The sequence below is a fragment of the Narcine bancroftii genome, chromosome 2, assembly GCF_036971445.1.
Source record: "Narcine bancroftii isolate sNarBan1 chromosome 2, sNarBan1.hap1, whole genome shotgun sequence".
Taxonomy (NCBI): Eukaryota; Metazoa; Chordata; class Chondrichthyes; order Torpediniformes; family Narcinidae; genus Narcine; species Narcine bancroftii.
In genome coordinates this window covers 23,523,107-23,535,710 of record NC_091470.1, presented here as the reverse complement: position 1 = coordinate 23,535,710, position 12,604 = coordinate 23,523,107, and the positions used below count along the sequence as shown (strand labels likewise).

General features: G+C 38.7%; 1 protein-coding gene across 8 annotated transcripts in view; it reads left to right on the top strand.

Moving 5' to 3' along the window:
- The window catches only part of rps6kl1 (ribosomal protein S6 kinase-like 1), a 62,692-nt gene that overhangs the window by 35,566 nt on the left and 14,522 nt on the right, over positions 1–12,604 (top strand). For 7 of the 8 annotated variants that reach the window (XM_069916124.1, XM_069916121.1, XM_069916126.1 and 4 more), the window contains 4 exons: positions 3,145–3,269; positions 4,307–4,399; positions 8,013–8,060; positions 11,222–11,354. In XM_069916124.1, the coding sequence (XP_069772225.1) occupies positions 3,145–3,269; positions 4,307–4,399; positions 8,013–8,060; positions 11,222–11,354 (399 nt within the window). Of the gene's footprint in view, positions 1–3,144; positions 3,270–3,862; positions 3,952–4,306; positions 4,400–8,012; positions 8,061–11,221; positions 11,355–12,604 lie in introns of those variants that run through there. The other variant, XM_069916128.1, reaches the window with a different exon arrangement.

Here is a 12,604-nt window from a genome sequence, read left to right as displayed (position 1 = left end):
TTGTAAAGAAAGCATTTGGCATCTTGGCTTTTATAAACCAAAATATTGAGTTTAGAAGTTCGAATTATAGGTTGAAGTTATTCAAGACATTGGTAAGACCACACTTAGAACCATCCAGCAGCAGGAATGATATCAATGAGATTGGAAAAAGTACAGAACAGATTTATTAAGTTGCTGCCGGTCTTCAGGAGTTGAGTCACTAGGAAAGATTAAACAGGTTAGGACTATACTCCTTAGAACAAAGAAGAAAGAGGAGGGGAGGCAGAGTAGATGTGAGAAGGATGTTTCCACTTAGATTGGGGGAGATAAATATGAGAAGTCCTAGCTTTAGGCTGAAAGGGGAGAGTATAAGGGGAACATTAGGGGAAAGATTTTCATTCAGAGAGTGTTAGGAGTGTGGAATGAACTGCCATCTGATGTAGTGAATGCAGATTCAATCTTGAGTTTTAAAAATAAATTGGATAAATACATGGATACGAGGGTAATGGAATGAGAGCAGGTCAGTGGGACTAGCTAGTTTTATTGGTCAGCACAGACCAGAAGGGATGAATGGTCTGTTTTTCTGTGCTATGATGTTCTATGGTTCTACTTGATGAGCAGTTCATTTCACAAAACAATTCAATATTTCCCCTAATAAAATTACAGAAATCTATCCTTTTCAATAGCATAAAATTAAGACCCCTTCTATAAACACTCTTGTTTTTATGGAATTGTTATTGTTAAAGTCAGCGGTGCATGATCAGATAGTAATCTAGTTAGATACTCCATTTCAACCATTTTTTAAAATTGTGTATGCATTAAAAAAAATCAATTCTCATATAAGAGTCATGAACCTTTGAGTAGAATGAATAATATCTCACCCTGGGGTGTGACTGTCGCCATACATCTATCAGATTTAAATCCTTCATAAAAGATAAAGTAACTTTCACAGGTCTCGCTTTTGTCATTGTCTTTGCTGATTTATCAAGGATGGTGTTTAAGCAAAAGTTAGTCTCCCTCAACCATTACATTTTGTCTTCCTTCCACTTTTTAAAGAAGATACCCTACATAAAGGATTTAGCATCAAAATTTGGAGTATAAATATTCAAAATCATCCAGGATTCTGCACATATCAGAAAATGTACCATTATAAACCTTCCTGCTGGATCAATAGATGTGTTTTTGACCAACACTGCTATATTTTTGTTAATTAAAATTGCTACCTCCCCTTTGGAATTGAAAGAAGAGAAAATAACCTGTCCAACCCAGTCCCTTTTTAATTTAGGTGTTATTTTATAGGAAAACTGTCTGCCTTTTAATTTTTTTAAAAGTGTGCTAAGATTCTTTTCCTCTTTATGTGACCATTTATACTGTTAATATTATATAATTTTAATGTTTTACTCGTATTCCTATTTACATATATCCAGCTCTATCTTATGACCCTTCAGCTTATTCATTTATAATAAGTGATTTTTTTTTCCCTTGTAACAAAAATACGTATTGGTAACATGAACAAGAAACCCCAAAGCCTGCAAAAAAAAAACAAAACCCCCGCAGTATTATCTGAGAAGCCCATAACTTGGGTGCATTTTGCAAAAACTCTCCTTCTCCTGTACCATTGCCCCCCTTAAGTTGGGGCATCTGCCCTGGTTCTGTTTTGTTAAGTATTCACCCTCTCTCTCGGGCTCTCCTTAACCAATGAAAGACAATTCAAAATATAACTCCTTTTTACTTTTATCCAGATTTTAAAATTTCAAAGTTCATTTTATCTTTTCCTTGTTCTTATTCTTGAAATCCTTTCTGAGATTCCCCTTATAGTGCTTCCAACTATCTCTCTACTTCAATATCGCTGAGTATAGCATTGAATAATATATGCTCCATGTTCACAATTGTCACTTGACACCATCAAATTCCTTTCTTTATTTAACCAAGTTCATCCTAAGGGCAGGGGTTCCCAACCTTTTTGTTCCTCTGTACCCCTTGGGCATTTTTATAGATTCCTGTGTACCCCTAAAAATTAAGGATTAAAAAAAAAACATGACACTGTGCAATCTGACTGCAGATTACACCACCATGTATTGTACAGTAGTGGTTATTTTCTCAGATCCAATGTATCCCCTGAAAAGCGCAAATGTACTACTGGGGTACATGTTTCCCAGGTTGGGAACCCCTGCCCTAAGGTCTTGAAAAAACAGTATTTTTCCTCCCCCCAACTTGACTGGGCTAAATGTTCCCTGGCATAATTGCCTGCTGTCCTTAACATTGCCTCCCAATCCTGGTAGCTCAGTAATCTTATCAGTACCGGTCGTAGTCTTTGATCATCTGGTATTCTGGGGCTGAGGGTTCAGTGGGGTCTCTCCACTAGCAAGGTTTCCTTGAACCTTTCTGTTCCCAACACTTGTGGGATTGATTCTTCAAAGAAACTCACTGGATCTTTCCCTTCAGTCTCTTCTTTTAGCCTGAAGATTCAGACATTATTCCTTCTACTGAAATTTTCCACATGATCAATTGAATTTGACAAAATGGCTGTGTAATCTTGGTGGGAGTTGGAGGACAATTATATGTATCTAATTAGTGTATGATGGTGTGGAATCTTGCTGTGACTGTTGTTTAACCAGTTTTCCACCTTGGAAATGAAGCAGAAGAGCATTATCTTTTTCTCCTACTCTATGCACCAACCACCAAGGCTGGTTGGCTTTGATTCATCGGCATCATTGTTGTAGAATTCTAAGTTTGGAACATTCTGTATCTTGAGGTGAGTGGCATCATTAGGAGTGACGAGCATAAAATCCCAATCCTCGAAGCCGATCTATGCAGACGCAGAGACTGCAATTGCTAGAATCTAAGCAAAATGAAAGATAAACTGCTCAAAGAACTCGGCAGGTCAGGCAGCATCAATCATGTTCCTGCTTCAGTCCTGAAACGTTGACTACCCATTTCCCTCAGTGGATGCTGCCTGACCCATTGAGCAACTTGTTTCAACCCCGTCTATATATTTTGAGTTAACTTTCCTAGGAAGAAAAGCATTCTAGCAATAGCACCTCTCAGACAATTGGCATAAACCTGGAGGATTGATGCAACTGACGAGAGCTCATTGGCCATTTGATCTATATCACTGACTGTTCTTGACCAATTTTTATTCTTCTGCCTCTTTTTTTATTGCAGTTGATCCAAACAAAGAGCGCCGTGAAGCAGTGAAACGAAAAACAACTCAGTATTTGAAAAGAGCTGAGGAAATATTCGACTCTCACTTACAGGGAAGCTTAGGAAATGGTACCGACGATTCTGGGGTATGAAAAGTTGCATAGAATCTGGCATATTTTAAGTTTTGTGGGTCTAAATTCATGTGGGGATGGATTCCAGGCTAAGTTCCTAGGGGTTAAAAAAAAGTTGGTCCTTTTTCCTGAGATTTCTCATTTTCCTACTCTTCCCTCTATTTGCCTTTCTTAACATCCTGCAGCCATGTGCTTGAGATGTATCTGATTTTGCAGCTTTCCTTGTCTACTTAATGTATCCTGTATCCTTTATTTATAAGGTGAGGATATTCCTGGAATGTATGCTGCCTTGTGTTCACTGGATTCACAGGGCACTTGATGCATATTCCAAAAAACAACTGAAATCAGGCACAGCTAGGTCAGCAATACATTTTAAAAATGTTATTTTATCCATATCTATATCTAATTGCAAATTAAGTAAGGGTTGAGAAAGGGCAGAAAACTGTTGGGGTCGATGTATGGTAGATCTTGTGTCATTGCATCTTTAATTTGAACAATTGCTTCAACAAAGCAAAGCCACACAGATGAAAATTAAGGTAGCTCTTGTCCCTCCCCAGGAAAAAAAAAAGCAGATTGAACATTTGTTCCTGATGCCTGTCTCTGAAGAAAAGTGATCTGTCTTCAGATTATGTTAATTAGATGGAATTAGAAAAAAAATCCCTGCTGTGTTGATGTCCATTCTTATTGCTGGTGACAGGTATATATCATTTAGATTTGTTTTTACCACAGTACAGCACCATTCCTCCAATAGATCATTATTTACAGCAGTAGTAATGTACAGACCTCTGCTCCTTTTTATCAGTAAATGATAGTCTGAATTGGTGACATTTCAGATGAATTCCCCATTCTCTGCCTCTATATCCAGCATTTAAGGGAAGAATATAGATTATAGTATGTTCTGTCCTTGTAAGCACTTTGAAATCTATTCTTGTCCAAAGTAACTGCACCTTTCTGGCTATGTCGTATCATGAGATAACTTTATTCTCCTCCATTGTAAGCTGGTAAAGTCATTCACATGCCATGTCGACTCCCATCTTTCTGTTCCTTTACAGGGTTTTAGCAGCCTTAGGTTCCGGCCAAATCGAATTCTCAGTTCCCCAGTGGAAGACTTGAAAATGTCAAAGGTCATAGGAATAGTTGACAAGGTAATTATTCTCACCCTTTGTAACAGCTACCCTGCCCAGTGATGACCTCAATTATAATGCTGGTGTCTAGTTAACAATGAGTTTTACAAAGAGATTCTTATAATTAAACAAGTACTCAATATCATATAACATTTTATGGCATGGAAACAGGCCATCTCGGCCCTACAAGTCCACGCCGGTTCACTCAAACAACTCTGCTAGCACCCCCCGCCTATTCTCTGCCCATAACCCTCTCATCCCGCTCTTATCCATGTATATATCCAGCCTCCTCTTTCCTCCTGAAAGAATAGACTCTGCCTCTATTTCCTCCAGAAGATTATTCCATTCAGCCACCACTCTCTGAGTGAAGAAACATCCTCTAATGTTTCTCCTAAAATTTTGCCCCCTTACCCTCATCTTGTGTCCTCTTGTTTCAACCTCCCCTGCTCTCAGAGGGAAAGTCTACTTGCATCTAGACTATCTATTCCCTTCATATAATTTTAAACACCTCCATCAAATCCCCTCTCTACCGTCTACGTTCCAATGAATAAAGTCCTAACCTCTTCAATCTTTCATTTTTCATTAATGAAACTGAAAGATTTAATGCATTATTCATTATCTTCAGTGAGATCCTCTGTTGAGCTTTTGTAGCAGTTATTTCAGGTATTACATTTTAATGCTAATTTAATTTGGACAATTGTGTTGCAAATTGAACGTATTAATATTTGGATGGTTTTCAGTCAGGTCAAGCATTTCTTTGTTTTTTTCCGATTATAAAATCATTCAGCATTTCTTCAGATTATAGTGCAAATTAAGCAAGTTTCCTCAGTCTCTCCCTTAATCCATTTCCCCTTACTTGAGATTTTGCAGATGTGACCTGCCCACGAGTTCTGCTTTCTCTTAGCAAAGTTATCACCATGTGACATGGACAGTGACACTTTGGCCTCTGAATCTGGGGTTGGATTGGTGGGGCAAAGGGCTTGTTTAACAAAAAAAAGCTAATTTTTTAGGTGCTAGAACTACCCAAGAACAGCGACAACGGGGAGCCTGGAGCGACTCCATGAGCTGCTGGATCAATGCTCTGGTGAGCTCCAGCAGCACTGCACCTTGAATTTAACCATGGGAGAGAAATTGAGCACCTAGAGGTAACTCCGGAAATCAGGTTTGAACCTGGGTCTCTGGAGCTATGAGCCAGCCAGCTGCACAATGTGTCCACCCGAATCATTTCCCAAAACATCCTTCTTTCAAATTCCACTGCATATTCCTCTTTGATTCATTGGATGGACACTTTACAAAACCTCAAATGACAGCAGATGTAAGAAAGGGGAAAATGCAGAGAAATAGCATTGAGAGCTGTAAAGGCCCTTTTCTTCCAGAATATTTTGTTTAATGGTTGAAAAGTGGGTCATACAGATGATCACAGATTATAAATCATCTGGTATGGTGCCTCCTTCTAGTTGTGACTCCCTAAAATTCTCTGAGGAGCTTAACTATTTTTATGCTCACTTTGACCGAGAGAATAGGGAAGTCACTTTCAAGGTGGATCTTTTACCTGATGAAATACCTCTCAATCTCTATTATTGATGTATGGGCTACCCTGGGTAAGGTGAATATACAGAAGGCAGCTGGTCCAGATGTCATACCTGGCTGTGCACTTAAAACCTGTGCAGAACCGTTGGCCGAGGTTTTTAGCAGACATTTTCAATCTGTCCCAGCCCAGGCAGTTGTTCCATGAGCTTTAAGACTGCTACTATCGTGTCTGTGTCGAGGTGCTCTACAGCTATGAGTCTAAATGACTTCTGTCCAGTTGCAGTCACCCCCATCGTTGTAAAGTGTTTTGGGAGGTTGGTCTTATCTGAAATCTTGTTTGCCGGTCATTATAGATTCTCATCAATTTGCCTATGTCAACCGAGGATGCCATTTTAACCGTGCTTCACTCTGCTTTTACCCTTTTGGACAGGTCTAACTGCTACGTTAGAATGCTATTCATCAATTATAGCTCGGCTTTCAATGCTGTTGTCCCCTGTAAGCTGATAACCAAACTTCGTCTGCATGGTATCAGCCCATCTCTTTGCAATTGGATTTTAAACTTTCTAACTAACAGTTAGAACCTATTAAGTCGGGCAATATTTTCTCTTCCATTCTTACTGTGACTAGCGTGCCCCAGAGTTGTTATGTTGAACCCACCTTTGTATTCCCTCTTTACCTCTGACTGCGTTCCTATGTATAGTACAAATTTAATAATCAAGTTTGCAGATGACACCACAGTGGTAGGCCTGATTAAAGGCGACGATGAAACTGCCTATCGGGATGAGGTTCAGCATCTGGTCTTGTGGTGTGCCAATAACAAGTTGACTCTCAACATTCAGAAGACCAAGGAGACCATTGTGGACTTCAGGCACGCCAGAAGCCACACTAACGTCCCAATTCATGTCAATGGAGTGGTGGTGAAGCATTTACCAAGCTTTAAATTCCTTGGTGTCCATACTCTGAAGATCTCACTTGGTCCTCGAATTCAATTCTGATCAAAAATGGACAACAGTGTCTTTATTCTTTGAGGAGTACGAGGAAGATCCACCTCTGTCCCAGGATACTGTTGGATTTCTATAGGTGCACAATTGAGAGTGTGCTAACATAAGGTATTTCAGTGTGGTATGGGAATTGTATTGCACAAGATTGCAAGGCACTCCAGCGGTTAGTGAAAACTGCCCAACAGATTATGGGAATCTAATTGCCTACCATTGAAAACATCTATAGGGAACAATGCCTGAGCAGAACAAAAAACATTATCAAAAATGCAACGCACCCAAATCATGGACTATTCACTCTTCTCCCATCGGGCAGATGCTGCAGAAGCCTTCGATCATGCACCAGTTGACTCGAGAAGAGCTTTTTTTACGAAGCTGTGACTATGTTGAACACTGAATCACAGCGCTGAGCGATGCTGCACTTGTATTGTAAAATCAGTACTTTTAACGGTTCATTGCAGAATAGTGTTGGTTTTAATTGCACGTTTTATTGTAATGTATAGAGCACTTTTTAAAAAAAAAACTTCCAGGTGGATCACTGGTACAAATGATAATAAATTGATCATCATCTTTGTAAATAGTATAAAAAGAATCTATTCCTTTCTCTCTCTGTCTGTGCGTGTGTGTGTGTGGCTGGCTTTGTGCATCTAACCATTGCTTCTGACAGTAGGACTTTGATAATCCACTGACTATTTGGGAATTCCCTCTAATTCTTTTTACCAGGTGATGTTTACCACACTCCCTTACAAATCGTGTATAGCACAGTTGTATCTTTTGCATAGATTCTAAAAATGAAACGAAAGAATGTTCCCACTTCCTTTACAATCTCTGCAGCCTGGGCCCAGAGCTCGCGTATTCTTTAAATTTACTGGATCCACTAGAAAATGTATTGCTCTATTGTGTAACATCTTAAAGAATTAAGGGAGCTGAAGTATTAACAGAGTAAGATTCAATAATGTAAAATATCTATTGGTATGGCATCTCCAATGTCCCAAGGGTTCAAGGTTCAAAGTGTGCTGGATTAACTAAGATTTATTGTACTTCGAAGGCTTTCTTGGCTGTCTGAATTAAGTAAGGTAGTAATTTTTCTTTCCCATTTTGTCAAGGTGCTGTTAGTGCAGAATCCATCCACAGTGGACCCTTTCATTGTTAAAGTAAGTGTCTGAATTTTAAAATGATAGGAAGCAAAGACACCATCAGAAACAAAATGTGTCCTGCAAGATGACCTTTGCAGTGTCTCTTGTGCTTTTCTAGAAATCTGTCGTTGCTATACTTTCAGCTGTCTAGCTCTAATCTTTGGAATTTCCTCTAGGTGATCTCATCAGTATCACTTTTTTCTAATCTTTTACAGCACTCTTTAAAGTCTGTTTTAGTGACTCCTTATCATCATCTATCTGCCAGATGCTTCTGTGAAGTAACTAAGATGTTAAATGTGCTAAATAAATGCAAATATTTGTCTTTGCCCAGGAATCCCAGTATTTCATTAGCGTATAATATAGTGTATTTAAAATTCTGTGATTGCTATCTTGCAACCCAAATCGTGTATAGCACAGTTGTATCTTTTGAATAGATTCTAAAAATGAAACGAAAGAATGTTCTTGGAGTTGATACAAGAGTAAATGTTGCTCAAATTATCCAGGAATGTTTTAATTATTTATTTGAGAATATAAGAAAGAGGAGCAGGAATAGGGCCGAGTGGCCCCAGAGCCGACTTGTGTCAGATCCTCTTCCTCAGTGCCATTTTTCCTACACTATTTCCATTTCCCTTGATTCTCTAAATATCCTTTACATCTTTTGATTTTCGATGTACTCAATGACTGGATGTCCAAAGCCCCGCTACCACCTCAGTCCGCCTCCTTTGCTGTTGTGTAAACAAACCCAGCCTGTCCAATCTCTCCCTGAACTAAATACTTCCAAATGAAGCAAAGTCCTGGTGAATCTCCCAAGCATGGACTCTCATTCAACATAGTATCATAGAGTATTACAGAGAGCAAGCAAGCCCCAATGTGCCCATGCTGAGCATTTGTCTATGTTACCATGTGCCCCTCTAAACCTTTCCTATCCATATACTGTACCTGCCTAAATGCCTGTATCTTCTAAAAGTTGCAATTATGCATGCCTTTTCAAGCAGCTCATTCCACACACCTGTCTTGCTGTGTGTGGCTGGGTGGGGGAATGTGCCCCTCAGGTCCCTTTTAAATTTGTCCCCTCTCACTTTAAATCTGCCTTCAAGTTTTAGACCCCCCTACCCTGGGCGGGGGTGGTGGGGGGAGGAGGAGGAGAATATGTGAGTATTCACTTTATTTATGTACCTGCTCATTTTAATCCTCCCTATATGCTGGCGATGGAAACTGCACACAGCACTCAGTGTGGCTTAACCAATGTTTCATTAAAGTAGCAGCAAATTACAAAATGCTGGAGCAATTCACGAGGTCAGGCAGCATCCATTGGAAGGCAATACACGGATTAGGGTTTCGAGCTACAACTCTTCATCAGGAATAGCGAGAAAAGGGCAAAAGCATGAATAAAAGGGTGAAGGGGAGGAGCATGAAATGGAGGAGGGTGAAATGTAAGCTAGGAGGTGGTTGGAGAAAGGTGGAGGAATATCACTGTGATCGGAAGGAAGGAAAGGCATTGGTGACGGGCAGGTGGGGTGGGACGGGAAATAAGAGAAGGAGAAATGAGGGGCCTGAGAGAGTGGGGAAAGCAAGAGGGGTGATGAGAAAACAAGGGGGAGGTTTTTGGAAATTTGAAGAAGTTGAAGCCATTCAACTAGAGACCGTTAAGACAGAATATAAAGTGTTGTTCATCCAATTTGCATGTGGCCTCAATTTATCACTGCAATAGACATGTCAGTATGGGAAAGGGAAATGGAATGGTAGTTGAATTGGGACTTTATTAATGTTTTGATTGATGAGCAATAAATCAAGGGTATTGTAATTCGTTCAACAGGTAAGGTATGTTTCCAATTATCCGAAAACCACTTAACCGAAATTCTCAGTTCCCCAAAATTTTGCAAGTTGAAAATAATTTATGCATTTATCTTATTTTGTAAACAGAGATCACATTTTTGCGTAAGAATTAAACATTATTTCATGTTTGAAAACCTTCCTTTTTTTTCTTGTTTAACTGCTGATACAAGTATTTTTCTGATGCTACTTGGCTCCTTAAAGCAATTCCTCAGTTGTCTAAAAAACTGAAAAACAACAGTCCCAAACAAACTTACTCTACTTGGTTGTGGGAACTTCAAACATGGCAGAAATGCCTTTTCCCAACTTGAGTATAGAGAAGGTGAGTAGTATTATTGGGGTGGTGAACTCTTCCAGATTAGGCTGAAATTTTGAGAAGTTGATTAATTTGGTCATGATTATGAATTAACCAGAAGAACATTTTCATTCCACAAATCTTGCTAAAATGGTGTTTGACTCTGTAGTGTGGTTGGAGGCAAATACGTTGTGATGAAACCTCCACAAATATATCCATCCAGTAATGGAAACCAAAGTCTTAGGAAATTCAAATCCCATATCGCATGTGTTTGGGCTGATTGTCACATAACCAGAAACGGTTTCCAAACCAATATTTAGTTGTGATACAATTAAACATTGAGACCTTTTGAGGTGATAAACAGTAGCTTGTATTAAATAATGTATTGGTTGACAGCTGGGGAGTAGGAAATTGGATATCATTATGAAAGCATTATTCTACATTATGATAAGGTTCACCTCTAGGAATGGAATTCACTAACTTTCCAGTATCTCGTGGGTTATAACAGATTTATTGTAGCGCAGTACTGGAAAGTAATTATTTATTTCAGGGGCTGCAAGGCCTAATGTAATTATCTATACCCCTTTATTGATTAAACTATTGAATGGCTATTGATTACCTCATTTCAATACTTGCCTCATTTATGAGGTGCAAATAGTTCACCAGCTTAGTAATCTGACTTTAGGCAGCCATATCTTTATGACACATAGATAAAATGATGCAAGACTGAACAAAATAAACCAAGATCAGTTGCTTGCCAAAATGTTATCAATTGGGCATTTATGCTTAACAATATAATAAGTTGAGACCCACTATAAATAAACACAGTCATGTTGTACAGTGTGAAGAATAGTGGAACAAAAAGGAAATTAACACTAAATTAAGTTAACAAGGAGTATAGGAGGAACACTGACGTGGTCTTGTGCATCTCTTGCCTTTAGAGGCGTGTCAACAGATAGCTTGCCCAGCAATTTACCAATGGAATGTCTTGTGATAGAGACTCAAAGTCTACATATTATGGCGAATTGACTGCCTGCTTTTCTGTTTATAGAGTCTGCCCAAATGTAGCCAGATAAACCGTGAGCGGCAGACAATAATCCCACAGGGTGTTCCATTCATGGTTCGACTCCTGAAATACTACGTCAGTGATGATACTGTTTTTCTTCACTTGGAGCATATATCAGGTAAAAAGGTTTCTTTTTGGAAATACATGTTGGATTGAAATTTGAGGTTACATTTTAAGTGAGCCTGGATTATTTTGACCAGAAAGAACAAAAATATTGACTGGACATTAATCACAGCTTTAAAAAATTCCTAATCTGGATTGTTGTCAATTTACTTGTTTTTTTTTGGCTATGGAAAGGGATAACTACCTGCTTCTTTCTTATGCACATGAGCCCTGACTACACAAAGAAGCTTTTGAGATTAAAACAGTGGTTCTCAGCCTTTATCTTCCCACTCACATCCCACTTTAAGTATTCCGTATGCCATAGGTGCTCTGTGATTAGTAAGGGATTGCTTAAGGTGGGATGTGGGTGGAAGGAAAACAATTTGAAAACCACTGTTTTAATCGTACCTAAATGACTCAGTATGTGCATGGTTTCATAACTCCAAAGGAAATGGACCAATGACAATTTTTCCCAAGCAAAATTGGGTCTAGAGCAGTGATTTTTCAACCTTCCCTTTCCCTCTCACAAGCAATCCCTTACTAATCCCAGAGCACTGATGGCACAGGGATGACCTAAAGTGGTATGTGAGTGGAAAGATAAAGGTTGAGAACCACTCGATTAAAAGCATGTACCTCCACAGAAATGGTTGGACATGGATAAGGGGAGAAGGAGAATCATTTTTGAAAATGATCCAACATAATCTGGTCCAACATAATAACATCCTCTCCATTCCATATTTGCTCTTAGGAAGTTTTTAAAAAAATATTTAAATTACATGAGAGTTAGTACACAACACAAAATGCTATATTCTTACTTCTAATTCTTCCACAAGGTATTCCACCTAACCCTGAAATGGATGTATAACATTCCATGGCTAGGAAGTGTTCTTCTTAATATTTGTCCTTCTATTAACATTAAAATAAAACAAATTAGACTTGTCATTATTACATTGCACAAATTGCTATTGCATGAATAAGCTGTTGTGCTTCCTTCATTATTAAAAGTACACTATAAAAATACTTTGCATTGTGATCCCTTTATTCTTTACATATGACAGTAAATCTTGCATCACATTGAGAACAATTTTTGTTTTGCACTTCCCTTTTCAATTGTGCAGGTTTCCCCTTTTATTCTTTGCTCCCTATTCCCTGAATCAAAATTTAAAAAGTAGATACTGGAAATCCAAAATAGAAACAGTATGCTGGAAATACTTAGCTGGTCAGGTAGCATCTGTAGAGAAAGATTCTGTGGCTGAAAGGCCATCA